The sequence below is a fragment of the Pristis pectinata genome, chromosome 6, assembly GCF_009764475.1.
Source record: "Pristis pectinata isolate sPriPec2 chromosome 6, sPriPec2.1.pri, whole genome shotgun sequence".
NCBI classification, from domain to species: Eukaryota; Metazoa; Chordata; class Chondrichthyes; order Rhinopristiformes; family Pristidae; genus Pristis; species Pristis pectinata.
This window is the reverse complement of record NC_067410.1, coordinates 41,240,234-41,256,344: the sequence shown is the minus strand read 5'-3', so window position 1 is coordinate 41,256,344 and position 16,111 is coordinate 41,240,234. Positions and strand designations below refer to the sequence as shown.

Here is a 16,111-nt window from a genome sequence, read left to right as displayed (position 1 = left end):
TTATGCAATTCCCCATACTGATGCTATTCTGGGTGACACGGCAACTAAAATGTACAGAATTAATAAAAGCTCCACACGATCACTAAGCAAAACAGTACTTTTTTGACACCAACATTTTTTTTTTCATTTTCCTCATTAAAAGGCGGTCTGGTTTTATCCTTGGCACATCAACCAGTTAAGCAGCTAAGCCTGAGAGTTCATAATCCAACTAATACAAGTAGCCTGGACTATATTCCCCGGCAGAAATAGCTTCTATCTGCCTTGTTTCCCTTAATATCTTGAAAAAACCTCAGTCAAATTTCTGAATTGCAAGCCTTATTTGGGTAATCTTCTTATAACAGAAGATAGACAACTTCGAGAAAATAAGAGCAAGAGCATGTCTGGTAGCCCACAATGGGCTCTACTTACATTGTAGAAAATTGCCCCAGCACACAAGAATTCATTTCTTTTTAATACAAGGTAGTACATTTATAACAATCTATGCAAATGTTAAAATTCACCAATAACTTTATTATGCCTTTGTTACAGCTTGTCTAATTTCAGCATTTATGCAATTCAGCACCTCACTGAAGCTATGAGGGCTTCTGTACAACTCCTACATCAGTCTTAACTCCTTTTTGCATTTGTTAATCACACCCACAGGTCCCTGCTGCCTTGTTACTTTAGGATACATCATGTCTCTCTACTGAATTGATTTCATCCTTAATCACCAAGGCAACTCCTCCCACCATATCTCCTCAACTTCCTTTTTAAAATTCTTAAAATGGAACCACCTTATTTCATCCTGTTTTCTGCAGTTCACTGCACTTGTTTACAAACTTCCACTTCAAACATTGAAATAGTTCACTCTTAAATATCATTACATTCTCTGCTTGAAAAACATAACAGTCTAAGCATCAAAAATCAATCACAGAATCTTGATTTTCATGTAATTAATTTTTCTTTTGAAGAGAGACCAGGTAGAACTTAAGCTTTCTAACCCTGTTACTGCTTGAAAGAAGGTTTAAAGATGAATGAGACTTAAATAATCAATTTCATATCCAGATCTCGTGAAGAAAAGTAATTCATATTAAATAAGAATGCTTAAAGCACCTCTTATACAAATCAAAGTAGTTCAAAGAATTAAAACTCACCTCTGTAATGTCAGGATTCGGGTTAAATCCACACTGTTTGCACACTACTGATTGACACTGAGTACAAGTGTTGAAGTTTGGCTGTTTTGGAGAAGAGTTCAGCTCTGTAGTTGCACATATAGGACACAGAGTACTGCTGGGCAATGGAGCTATCTGTGGTACTGAATAAGGGGAGGTTGGAGCACTTCCTCTATCTGGGGATGCAGAATGGGATTTTTCTGTTCTTTTCATATTTGTGTCAACTTGGAGAGTCCTCCTCTGTTCTTGTTGTTGTACAGATTGTGTAGAACGACCTTGATTTTGCATTCTTCGAGCACTTTCATCGTTGGGAGTAGTCTGCTGGAGGGTCTCAATTTTCACATCAGGCTGACCAAGCTGATTACTCTGATGTGGTCTTGCACTATAAAATGAAAGGCAAGTTTCAGTCTAATTATCACAATTACTCAAACCATAAGCAACTCAATAACAAATAAAAAATTAAAATTGTTCTCCACTTGAAAAAAATGCTATTTTTCTTGCAACTTTAAGTGGCTGCCATCAATACAGTAGCACAGAGTTGGGAAATTAATACCATAAAAATGATTCAATGTATTAACATCAATTGATCCTACTGTACTGCCTACTCTGAGGTGGTTCATTTCAACTGAATAAAAATATCAGCCTTATCCACCAATACTTCAAGGTCAAAAGTAAATTGACTATATAGATGTTCTACAAACACTGTATTTTAGTGATATTGGCCTGGATATGCAGTTGTAATATGACGTATGTTAGTCATCATTACACTGTAAAGTGGCAATGTCTGGAAGATAAAAGTATGCAGTTAAATAAAAAATTCTGACAGTTGATGATAGAAATTCTTTGCTTCTCCACAGAATGTACCACTATATCTTTCTGCAGTATAATGTTCAGAAATCAATCACCTGATTAAAAACTTCAGAAAGTTACAAATTATTCTCAGAGTACAATGTGTAAATAAATTTTAAATGGTACACTAAACCTTATTTACTGTTTAGCAACTCCTCTAACTTTAAAATAGTGGACTCTAATTTCTTCACACCAATTCCAAAATATAATGAATTAAAATAATTCAGATTCTGCATTCGACTGAATGTTTATATCCCAGTATTTTTTGCATACTAAAATGTTTGAAGTGTTAGCTAGAAATGTACTTTTTACTTCTTGTTTTACTGTCTATGATCAGCTATTCAGCCAGCTTGATGACATCTCAGTTGTTGATTGGCTCCAAAACTAATGCCTGACAACAACTGAAATGGAATAGCCATGTAAAAGGTGAACAGGCTTTCTTTGAGGTCAATGGCAAATACCATCATTTTGCCTTGAAGCCAATTAGCAATTTCATTCAGTTCATTCAAGGGTGACATAAGTGACGAGGAGAGACCGAGTAAGATTCCTGAAGATCTGTACTCACTGGAGTTTAGAAGAAAAAGGTAATTTCATTGATATACAAGATTCTGCAAAAGAGTGACCAGATTGATGCTTAGAGGCTCTTTCCTCAAGCTGAAGATTCTAGAACAAGAGGGCATAATCTCAGGGTAGGGATACATTTGTTGAATTTCCTGAATCTTGGCCATGTATCTTAAGAATAATCAAGCCATTCTTCCAATGCGGGACCCATCTTGTTTGTATGTTTTAACAACCAAACTGCATGAAAAATCTCAAACACAGATCACGGTAGACTGTATACACAGTCTAGGATTATCAGTTATTGAATGAAAAATGTACCATAAATATTGCCATCAGGAAAGCAAAAGGAGGAAAATGCCTCAGATTTAATCAAAGTGGTAGCCTTTTAGGTTGTTAATGAGTACAGTTAAATTCTGTACATAGACATGTTGTTTTCAAAAATTAAAAAGAATGTTTGTAGTCATTGTATGCAACCAATGAAACATCTTTGTTTTGCAGTAAATCACTTTTCAATATTTTGATTTAAATTTTCTATGAACCATGATATATAGTTTTAAACACATTTCTCATATACAGTTTTTCAGTCTTTAGCATGCATTTACTCCTATTTGAATTAAATGAGTAATTTCTCATAAAATAAAAGAAAAACTGCTGGCAATCAACAGATTGGACAATACCATCGGAGAGAGAAATAGAGTTAGCTTCTCAGAGTACAGTGTAGCCCCACATTACAGAAGGACTGCATTCTCAGAATCTGTCTGTATTGTGATTTTCCATAACTTGAACCCTTTTTTTCCTCCATTAAGTTCCATGCTATAAATGGAGATGCATTCCTACAGGAAGTTTTTCTCTCAACAGTAATGCCCTTGCAGGTGCACAGTCTATAGGCAAGGGAATTCTATGTGTATTGTTAGCAGAAGAGAAAGGGTTGTTGTTTAAATTAACTAGAAATTGATGTTACATCATTGTACAAGTATCAACAGAAGAGATTGCCATGTCAATTTCCAAAGCAAATCCCTTAAGTGACCTTCCTTGTTTCAAATCTGGTTGGAAATGCAGACATACTTGTGCTTCTGTGTCACAGTTCAGTTCTCTGCAAATATTTTGTGTTTATTTCTTCTCTCACATAATTTCTATAAGTGATTTTTTTTATTGTGTCTCATCTTTTTTGATAATGATTTGTGAATTCGGAAGGGGCAAATTTCCATTACCTGATATGCCATAAATTGGGGTTACACTGTACCTACATATTCAGTTTAATTTTGTTTCAGATTTCCAGCATACCCTATACTCTATTTTGAGTTTTGCTCTCTCCTTTATATTTAGATTATTTATGCTTTAAAAGAACTCTGGTCACAAACTGTGTCATATACACAGATTGCTGTGCAGAACTCAAAACTTTCATTGCATGCCATCAATTTGATTGTTTTCTTGAGCTACTGCTTGATTGGATCTCTATAATGATGTCTATTTTATCATGGAATGTACCAGAGAGTGTTCTTATATCAGAATGTGAGAATTTTTTTTAATATTGAGATTAATATCTGTTGTAAATAACTGTGTGACAGAAGCACAAGCATGTCTGCATTTCCAACCAGGTTTGAAACAAGGATAGTGTTCTTCTACATCTGCAGATTATAAAATTAATTTATCTGGCAATACTGTTCTTCGTAGTTCTTCAACTGGAGCAGGATATTCTCATTTTATCTCCCATCTCCACCCCCCCCCCCCATACTTATCTTTTTATATTCATCCACTTCAAAAACTTGCTCAGATTCATGTCCCTGTTTGCTCTTCAGCATCCCTTCACATAATTGTGATCATCCTCAGTCTGTGGCTCCCAGATTGCAAATTGAAAAATTTTCCCAAAACTGTTCAGAATTTGAAGATAACTTTTAAATTGTCCCCACACCATTCACTGTTTCTTCGAGAAAAGCCTTGATTTTCAAGCCTTCTACTTATCTTTAATCTTTCATTCCAATGAACCACCACTGCATGTCTTCCATGCTAACATTCTTCCCAAACCTGCAGGTGATAATCCAATGATGGCCTCAAAAATATCTTCCACACATTTAAACATTACTTGTTGATTTATATATTTCACATTCTACATTCGATTTCATCCATCCTCCTTTAAAGATCTACAACACTGCACCATAATTATATTATCCAGTTCAGTATACTTGCTTTCTTGGTTCTTTGTCACAAAACATTCTTCAGTATTGATGGCGTTGAACCAATTGTGTCTTCTACCTACCTGACCAATATGTACTATGATTTCTTGCACGTACCTGCTTACTTCACTACTTTACCATGAACCCTACTATGAATTTTTTTTAAAAAGTCCTTCTCTAAATTATGAATGGAAATCAAAAGAAGTCACAACAGACAGCATTAGCAATACTAACAATCCAAAAATCACCATTTAAGCATAAGCACATCTATTGCTTTCAAATCTGAACACCTTAGTTTTTTTTTTAAATATAAAAATCTCCCTATTTCAGTACCTTATGTCTTCTAAAGGAAAAAAAATAATCAGTGCTCTTCACCTATTTACAGAGCAAATCCTAAACGAATAGAACTATTCAAGCATGGCTGTGTTGAGAGAGCTCAATTAGCACGTTTCTGTGTAGCAATAACAACGTTATAATGGTAGGTGATTTTAACTTCCCTATTATTGAGTGGGATTGCCTTTCAGTTAAGGAATTAGATGGGGCAGAATTTAAGTATATCCAAGAAGGTTTTCTGAAGCAGTCTGCAAATGACCCTACTAAAGAAGGGGCTGCATTCAATATCCTCTTAGGAAATGAATCAAGTGGTTGGTGTGGAAACTCATGAGTACAGGGGAGGGAACATCAATATCCTGGAGTATATCAACATTACATAGAAGATCTGGAAATGTATAAAGGTGGATAAATCCCTGGGGCTTAACCAGGAATGTCCTAGGATGTTATACACGGAGATCTTTGTATCTTCGTTAGCCACAGATGAGGTACCAGAAGGCTCAAGGATAGCTGATCTTGTACTTTTATTTAAGAAGGGCAGCAGAGGTAAGCCAGGAAACCAGTCAGTGAGCCTTATATCAGTGGTGGGAAAGTTATTGAAAAGGATTCTAATGGACAGAATTTATTTGCATTTGGAAAAGCAAGAACTGATCAGGGATAGTTAGCATGGCTTTGTGTGTGGTAAATCATGTCTCATAAAGTTGATTTTTGAAGAGGTAACCAAGAGGATTGATGAGAGCAGGGCAGTACATGTTGTCTACATGGACATTAGCATGGCTTTTGATGAGGTCCCACATGCTAGGCTGCTGCGAAAGGTTAGAACGCATGTGATCCAGGGGGAGAAAGCAAATTGCATACAAAATTGGCTTAGTAGTAGGAGGCAGATGATGGTAGTTGAGGGTTGTTTTCAGATTGGAGGCCAGTGACCAGTGATGTACCACAGGGATCAGTGCCTGGTCCTCTGTTGTTTGTCATATGTATTAATAATTTGGATTAGAATTCAAGCAGCATGGTAAGTTTGCAGATGACACCAAAATTGGTGGTAAAGTGGACAGTGAAGAAGGTTGTCCAATGTTACAATAGGATCTAGATCAACTAGGAAAGTGGCCAAGGGAATGGCAGATGGAACCTAACTCAGACAAGTGTGAAGCAATGCATTTTGTGAAGATATACCAGGCCAGGACATGCACGGTGAATGGCAAGGCCTTGGGGAGTGTTGTTGAACAAAGACACATTAGTGTACAAGTACATAACGCTCTGAAAATGGAAACACGGGTAGGTAGGGTGGTGAGGAAGGCATTTGACGTGCTTGTTTCATCAGCCGAGGCACTGAGTGCAAGAGCTGGGATGTCATACAAAACATTGATTAGGCCACGCCTGGAATATTGTGTGCAGTTCTGGTCACCACACTATACAAAGGACGTAATGAAGCTTGAAAGGGTGCAGAAAAGATTGCTTGAGTTCTCAAGAGAGTTGGAGAGTTTTTCCTGAAGGGAAGGAGGCTGAGAGGTGATTTGATAGAGGAATAACCAGTATCTGTTTCCCATGTTAGAGGTATTGAAAATGAGAGGGCATAGGTTTAAGATGAGAAGTGAAGTGAAGCATTTTGGCATTAAAAGGAGATCTGAGGGGTAAAATCTTTGATACAAAGAATTGTTGGTATCTGAAAAGAATTGCCACCGGAGGTAGTGGAGATAGGAATCGTAAAACATAAAAGAGGCACTGTGACGGTTTCTTGAATGATATGGAATTAATGCAGGCAAGTGGGATTAGTATAGACAGGCATGCTGGTTGGCATGGATGCAGTGGGCTGAAGGGCCTGTTTCTATACTGCACAACTCTTTGACTCTTTCTAAATGTTCTACAAAATGCAAAAGAGAAAGAATAAGAATTTTCCACTTCAGTCTTTGAACTATGCCCAATCTGGAAGCTTTTGGACAACTATCTTCTTTAATCTTTATCCTGATTAATAACTGTCCAAGTACACTTCAGATCAGAAATCCTACAGCCACATTGTCTTCATTTTTAATAAATACCTTGATGCATAAAGGGCTATGCTGTTATTCCATCATTCTTGAGTACAAGTTGCCTCTTCCATACTCTTGCCCCACAGCTTTATCAACGATACTTCTGCGCTTATATTTTACTGTACTATGCTTGAATTTTCTTTCATACTTTGGTCTTTACTTCCAGCGTTACCTCTCTATTATTGTCGGTGCAATTTTTAAAATATGTACTTTTTCCTCATATTTACCACAAACCTCTTGTTTGCTCCATACTTAGCTAAAGGAGCCCTGCCTTTATGACACATTAGCATATTTTTAAACTATCTCAGCCTTAAAATAATTTACCTTCTGTGGAGTATGTTTGACATTTCTTTGCTCCAAACAATTGTTTTGTGATGGAGTCTTCAATCAAATGAAATTACACATTTTCTAGCCTTAATTTCCAACTCCTGTTGTTTTAACTCTGAACCAAGCTTATAAAAAGTACTTCAAATATTCTACTTTTAGATCACCTACACAGAATATTTCATTACCCCGAAGCAGGTCCAGTATTGTTGAACAAGCAACTGGCTAATTAAAAGCCAGAGTTTTGGATGCATGGTTAAGACCTCCACCCCCCTCCCCGCTCTCATTTTTCCTGTCTACTTTAGAAAAAGGTCATTGATAATATGGTAACCACTTCAATTCATCTCCAGATTGGTGCCACATCTCAGTTTTTTTCCACAAATTAATTGAAGTTCTTTAATTTATATTAGTATTGGTTTACTATTGTCACTTGTACTGAGGTACAGTGAAAAACTTGTCCTGCATACCGTTCGTACAGATCAATTCATTACACAGTGCATTGAGGTAGTACAGGGTAAAAACAATAACAGAATGCAGAGTAAAATGTCACAGCTACAGACAAATGCAGAGTAGGTAGACAATAAGGTGCAAGGTCATAACGAGATAGATTGTGTGGTCAAGAGTCCAGATTGTGAGGTTTCCTCCCATGATACAAGCGAACCATTCAATGGTCTTATAACAATGGGATAGAAGCTGTCCTTGAGCCTGGTGGTATGTGCCCTCAAGTCTCCTGTATCTTCTGCCTGATGGGAGAGAAGAGAGAATGACCTGGGTGGGTGGGGTCTTTGATTATGCTGGCTGCTTCACCAAGGCAGTGAGAGGTATAGACATGGAGGGGAGGCTGATTTCCGTGACTCGCTGGGCTGTGTCTACAACTCTCTGCAGTTTCTTGCGGTCCTGGACAGAGCAGTGGCCATACCAAGCCATGATACATCCAGATAGGATGCTTTCTATGGTGCATCAATAAAAGTTGGTGAGTGTCAAAGGCGACATGCCAAATTTCTTTAGCCTCCTGAGGAAGTAGAGGCATTGGTGAGCTTTCTAGGCCATGGTGTCTACGTGGTTGGACCAGGACAGGCCAACGGTGATGTTCACTCCTAGGAACTTGAAGCTCACAACCCTCTTGACCTCGGCACCATTGATATAGACAGGTGCATGTACACCGCCCCCTTTCCTGAAGTCAATGACCAGCTCTTTTGTTGTTGACATTGAGGGAAAGGTTGTTGTCATGACACCATGTCACTAAGCTCTCTATCTCCTTCCTGTACTCTGACACATCATTATTTGAGATACGGCCTACTATGGTGGTATCATCTGCAAACTTGCAGATGGAGTTAGAGTTGAATCTGGCCAAGCAGTCATGAGTAGATAGGGAGTAGAGGGCTGAGGATGCAGCCTTGTGGGGCACCAATGTTGAGAATAATCGTGCTGGAGGTATTACTGTCTATCCTCACTAATTGTAGTTTGTTGGTCAGAAAGTCAAGGATCCAGATAGAGAGGGAGGTGTTGAGTCCCAGGTCTTGGAGTTTGCTGATGAGTTTGCTTGGAATTATAGTATTGAAGGCGGACCTGTAGTCAATTATATTCCAAATATGGTTCAAATAACAGAATAGTTACAGCACAGGAGGCCACTTGGTCCATATAGTCTGTATCAGCTCTAGCAGCTATTACCCCTTCCTCACCTTCTCCCCATAGCCCTCCAAATTCATTCATTTCCAATGTTTATTCAGCTTTCTTTTCAACACATTTGAATCAGTCTCTGCTATAACCCTAGGCAGTGTATTCCAGAACTCTGCACAAAAAATATTCTTCAAGTCACTTTTTGTTCCTTTGCTAATCAATTTGATTCTATGTCCCTTAGCTCTTGAACGCTCTGCTAATGCAACAATTTCTCCTAATCTACTTACAATACCCTTCATAATTTTTAAATACTTCCATCAGACCCCCTCGCAACCTCTGCTGTTCTAGGGAGAGTAGCACCAGTTTCTCTAATCTATCCATATAATTAAAGGCAACTCATCCTTAAAATCATTACAATAAATCTGTTCTGCACCCCCTCAAGATGAGCAACTGCAGTTAATGGTGCATGGTAATGCAGGTAATATGGATGGTGCATGCTGCAGCTACTGTGTATGGTAGCATAGGGAATGAATGTTTGGGGTAGTGGATGAGATGATCAAGTGGACTGCTTTGTCTTAGATATTGTCAACCTTTGATGTGCTGGAGCTGCATTCATCCATGCAAACGGAGAAAATTCCATCACACTCTGATCTGTGGTAATGCTTTGGGGAGTCAGGAGGCAAGTTGTTCATCATAGGATACCCAGCTACTGACCTGCTCTCATAGTCACAGCACTTGTGTGGCTATTTTAGTTCTGATTAATGGTGATCTCCAGGCTGGTGATGGTGTGCGACCCAGCGATGGTAATGTTTAAGACCGTTAAAATGGTTAGAGATGGTCATTGCTGGCACTTTTGTGGCAAGAATTTTTTTTTTGCCATTTATCAGCACAACTTTATGCACATCAAGGATATTCAATCTGAATTTAGCATCCTTCTCCTTCAAAGCAACACAGAATGCATATGGATTCCTCTTGAATATTTAGGCATACAAATCACCATCTTGCCTTTAATATACTCCTAATTTCCATAGTTTTTAAAGATTTGATATGCCTTTCTACTTCTCACATTTGACTTGTCTAAAATATTATGGACTATTCTGTCTCAAAGTTGAATCTCATTCAGTCCAAATGCATTTCCCTACTGTTTCACCATAAATAGTCAAATTCAAAAGTTTATGCTCACAGATGTTATTTTTCACTGAATGACTCACTCAGCTCTTAAAATTCCCACAAATTCAACAGGCCAAATAAGTGTACTACCTGTAAAATTAATTAAGAGAGAATTCACCAGTGTTATATTTAGATTTCAAGGGGAAAAAAAGATAATTATTTCTGTTTGCACATTCTGTGCAAACAATAAGCTAAAATTATTCACATTTTGACACTGGAGCAACTGAAATGGGAATCACTTTCCTTTACTCAAAATAGCAATTCACAGTACAGCTACAGAAATGTCAGCACTCAACATATCTTGTGGAATAACAGGATTCCTGAGCCCAAGGCCTAGCTATTTAAGTCAAGTTACTGAGAGGAAGAAAGCAAAACTTCAATCCAAGCTTACTGACCAGAGCTCTTGCTTTAGCCAATATTTAAACTTGAACTTGTCCAATAGTAATCAGTGGCCATCTCGAGAGCTAATACCAGCAGATTTCAAATCTAGGTAAAACAAGGAACTATTCTAATTTATTCACTGCTGAGGTCATCTCACTCAGCACAGAGCAATAACTGTAATTGGTCCAACCTAATTCTACATTGAATAGAGCATTTAAGACAAAGCAATGGGAAAGTCCAGCACTATTATTCCATAACAAAATTAAATCGCATTAATATTTCACTTGATAAAGGAAACATGATCAGGAAATCTCATTCAATTCCCTGTATGTGATGACCTTTTTGACCTTGGCCAAAGAGACAATGAACATAGTAAAACTTAACTCTGCATCCTTAGAGAAAGCATAGGGAAAAAAAAGCAGCAACCAATAAGGCTGATTTCCAGTGTGACACCCTGTTGAAAAGAATCAAATTTGGAAACAAACATATTTGGCTGGTAATCCTAAAGTTTAACTGTCTATAGAACTGCAAGGTGAGCAAAGAAAATTGATAGCAGAAATAAGTCATTAACTAAGAGAAAAAAAACTTCACAGTCGTACTCCACCGATCATGAATAGATCTGAAGAATTAAATCAGAACAATCAATGGTATGGTATGATTTATAGGATGGAATGGGTATGTGTTTAAAAAAATGAACAAGGAGCTGGGTTCAACTGCATGGAAATTAAAATGAAACCACTGGACATATTGAAATACATTAGCTCCCCATGTTAAATATTTATGTCAAGTTAAGAACTTATGAGTGGACAAGTTCCCAAATACTATTATAAAGCATTATTATTTTACATGACCAACTCCAAGGACCAGATCATATTAATTAAACCTTAATTACATTTCAAAATATAAACAATAGAGTAAAACCACTCAACCAATACACACTTCATCAACATTTGTAGATACTTGAGCAGTGGTTGAAGGATTTTGCTCAATTGTTCATATTTTGAAAGGTATGTAATTTAAGAGTATTAGAATTGTTTAAACAACAAATTACATTAATATTTCAGAAACACAAAAGGTGTTTCACGGGGCGTTGAATAACATTTGGCACAGCCAGGTAAGGAGACGTTAGGGTAGGTGATCAAAAGATTTATCAAGCAGTAACTTAAAGAGAGCAGAAAGATTTAGAGGGAATTCTGGAGCTCATTTCTGGAATTCAGGATCAATTTAGAGGTGGTGCAATGGTGCAGCAATGAAAAAAAAATTATGTGCAAGAGACTGAAGTGAAGGAACTCCCAACCTGTTAGCCCAATGGCAGTGGTAGGGACAGTGCTGGAATTGATAAGTAAATATGTAATTGCAAAACACCTAGAAATAATAGGTGTGAGCAGAGTCAGGATGAATCCATGAAAGAGAAAATATGTTTGACTAATCCATGGAGATCCTTGAGGATGTGAGCAATGCAATACATAAGGGGAACCAATAGATGTGGTTTATTTAGATTTTCAGAAGGCTTTCAATATCATACCATGCAATAGCTAGTCAACAAGATCAGAGAACCTGGAACTGGGGTTAATAAAATGGCATGCATCGAGAACTGGTTAATAGGCAGAAAGAAGAGTGGGAATAAAAAAAATTATTTATCAGTTGGCTGGCAGTGATTAGTTGGATGCAGCACAGAATTTATGCTTTGGCTGCAGCTACTCACAAACTACATCAACAATTTGGCTGAGTGGACTAAACCTCACAGGACTGAGCAGAAAGGAGGACGTAAAGAGGCTTCAAGAGGATATAGGCAGGTGAACTGAGCGGGTGAGAACATGCAGGTAGAATATGAAAAAATGCAAGATCATCCACTTCTGAGCACAGAACAAAAAAAGTGGAGATTTTTTTCCTAAATGCCAACTAATTGGCAAATATCAATGTTCAAAGAGACCCGAGTGTCCTTGTACATAAGTCACTGAAACCTAACATGCAGGTGCAGCAAGGAGTTAGAAGGGAAAATGCTATGTTAGTTTCTATTGCAAGAGGATTTGAGCACAGGAATAAAGATGCAATCATTTTGGGCATTCATGAGACTACACAGAATGGTGCATATAACTTTGGTCCCCTTACCCAAAAACGGGCATACTTGCCTTGGAAGAAGTGCAGCAGACTGGTTCCTGTGATGGTGGCTTTGCTGGATTTGTAGGGATTGAGCAGACAAGTTCTGTATTCTCAAGTTTATAAGAAAGACGTGACTTCGGTGAAATTATAAAATCCTTACAGGGTTTGATAGGGTGTATGTTTCAACTAGCTGAGGTATCTAGACTAGGAGTCACAGCTTCAGAATATGGGGTATGTTATTGAGAACTGAGAAAAGGAGATATTTCTTCACTCAGGGGGTGGCATATCTTTGCAATACTCTACCCCAGAGGGCTATGGGAGTTTAGTCATTGAATTAATTCAAAATAGAGATAAACATCTGATTGTTAAGGGAATCAAGCGATATGGGAATAATGCAAGAAGATTACTTTGAAGGTAGAAAAATTAATGATCTTGATAAATGATGGAAGAGACTCAAGAACCAGAAGGACTATTCCTGTTCTTTGTTCTTGTGCATGCAGAATTCTCATTGGTAGTGGGAAAATGAGAGATTATGGGGTCAAGATGTGTTATAGATATAGGAAAGAGTGAGACTAACGTGGGATCTGAACCCAAGATTAAGAACTTTAAAACTTAAATGATGTGGTATTTGGAATCAATGAGCATACGGAGTGAGGGGTGGAGAGTTACAGCACAGCAAGCAGTATTATACGAGTTCAAGCATAAATGGTTGGAAAGTAGGAGGTCAGCTAGGAGGACATTGGAATGGTTGAGTTGGGAGGCAACAATGATCTGAATCAGGACCAAAGCAACAGCAGATCAGGCTTGCTTCCACAATGCTCTCAATCCATGAGGTAAAAGTTCTGAGTCAAGTGCACTGTTTGATTTCCATCTTAATTGTTGGTGTCAAAGTTCTGGTGAAATATTAAAAAAATACTAACCAGCAGCAAATTTCAATGAGTTGTACCTCAGACTTTATGACTAAAATAATGAGTTCCAGATCTACTGCTCAACATAATATTGTTTCTTGTGTTTTAAACAAGAAGAAACAAGAAAAATTGGAAGTCATGACCAACCAAAAACCAACAGTACTCAACATCTAATCTTGATTGTATAGAAGAAAACCATATGAACTAGGAATCCATTTTGCATAAAATTCACTCTGAACTTTCCACTTCAGATTCTACTGTCTCGTTACACCTCCACTGTATTGGAGGAAATGAAGGAAAAATTCAAATCTCACATTGGTTGACGTTTGAAGGGATGAGGGAGAAGGGAAATCAGCCAAGTTTAAATAGAAAGTATTCAGCATTCAGCTATGTACTTTGAGAAAACAATTTTTTCAACATGGTTAGAAGTCTGTGAGGTCTAACATCATGAAAATATTTCCAAACACCTTCAATTTTCCCAACTTTTCATGCCAGAAGGCAGAAAAGGCCAATTTTTTGATAATGAACATTCTTTGACAATAATGAGCACCATTTCTTTTGAAATATCCACATGACTTCTTAAACCATAGAACATCAACAATGCATTTTAAAAAAGCAATTCTTACAATTACTTCATTCCCATGCTGTTCAACATCAGAAGTATTGATTTGTCAGCTATAGGAATGGAATAAGAATGAAATTTTACTTACTAATGTTTGACCTGAAGCCTTGAAATTTCATGGGGTTAGGAGTCAATTTTCAGGATTCCCAACCCATGCTCACCATCTCTATTGGTTCTATCCTGTAGGTGGAATTGTTGATTAGTGCGATTCCATGACATGACTGCCTGATTATTGCTTGACCAGTTTCTGGAAAAAGTTTCCTGTTTTTGAAGCCAGCCCTAGCTTTTAATAATGATGCCATTACAAACTTCAGTGGCTTGGGAGTAGCCTTATCATTGTCAAGTGCCACTATTATCAGTAGGCTGATATAACTGATAAAGTAATTATGCCATTTCAAAAAAGGATGAGAGTTAACCACATTACAACCAAATATGGGCCTCACTAGGCAAATAGAGGTTTCTTTTCCTTATGGATGTTAGTGAACCTGTTAGGATTTATGACTTGACTTTATTACTTGTGCAGTTTCTTTTTAATTCCAGGTTAATTTTAATTTTAAAAAAATACTGAATTCAGTATCAAATTATAAGTTATCATATCCATGGCTAACAAAGAAGTTCAGGAATGGCACTGAACACAGCAATGCCCCCCCCCCCCCCGTACTATGCTTATTCTGTATACTCAGTCTACACATTTGCTTGGAAAGAATAAAGGGCTGATTTGTTATATATGATTCTGAAATGAAAATATTTGGTACTTGTTATAAATTAGAAATCTCTGCATTGAGGAGTCATGCACCTTTATCGTTTGGAACAGAAAGTGCCACAGCATCCTGGAAGGTTTATATTCAATTGACTTGAATATTAAATGCATTTTTTATATATCTGTTATTTTCCAACTCTGTGTGGAACTTGTAGCAGTGCTTTCAATATTGGACATTCAAGGAGCATTTTTTTTTAAGCAAAAAGGTTATGTGAAGTGCCTCAAAAAACTTGTGGATATGGCACTAAACGATAAAAACCAGGAAAAAAGACCACTTTTCTCTCTATGAACGAAAATTAGCTAATTCTTTCAATTATCTATTGACTATTCCTGGAATATTCAGGGATTGACAAAATATGGCTCTGCTATAAAATACTTGACAATCAAATAACCTTATGACACTTATGAAAAAATGCTTTCTTGGTCAAAGGGAATCTGTGCCTGTGGAGTTGACACTGTCAGTCTTTTGAAACACTTTAGTAAGAGAAAATTGAATATTGAAAAATGGGAATGCTAATGCAAGACGTTTCCTTGAAACTTTTCAGTAAATCTATTACTTTGACTTTTTTTTGCCTAAATTGTTTACTTGAACTTCTTACATTAAAATATGAAGTTCATAATTACTAACTGCTGTAAAGTGTAACACTGCCAAGTGATGTTCTGGATAACATTTCAACATCTTCCCTTCACCAGCATGTAACAGGAATTTTGCAAACCAAGGATATTTTTTGGAAAAAAATGACAAGGCTACTCTTTAAAAATCAAGTATTAGTGTAATATTACTGTGATCAACATTTCCCTCTTACTATCCCTAACAAGCTCCTGCTTGAACACTGAACTCAGTCATTGACACAACAACATGAAGCAAATATGCCACCAAGTGATGGATGCCCTCATAAAACAATAAAGAAACCATCCATTCTTCAAGACCTAAAAATCATACTTTATTAAATAAAATTACACCACATAATGTAATTAGAAACCAGTTAATCAAAATAAAAGGACACCTCAATCTGCATCTAAAGCACATACTCAATTCCCCTCCCCCCAACACCCATTTCCCAAAGATCGTCCTTCTACTTCATACCCCCCTTCTACTTCATACCCAAACCCATGGAAAATTCTAATTAT

General features: G+C 37.2%; 1 protein-coding gene across 4 annotated transcripts in view; it reads right to left on the bottom strand.

The window, feature by feature from the left end:
• LOC127571451 (protein bassoon-like) overlaps positions 1-16,111 on the bottom strand; it is a 389,147-nt gene that overhangs the window by 370,032 nt on the left and 3,004 nt on the right. For all 4 annotated transcript variants that reach the window (XM_052017819.1, XM_052017816.1, XM_052017817.1 and 1 more), the window contains exon 2: positions 1,134-1,533. In XM_052017819.1, the coding sequence (XP_051873779.1) occupies positions 1,134-1,533 (400 nt within the window). The remainder of the gene's footprint in view (positions 1-1,133; positions 1,534-16,111) is intronic.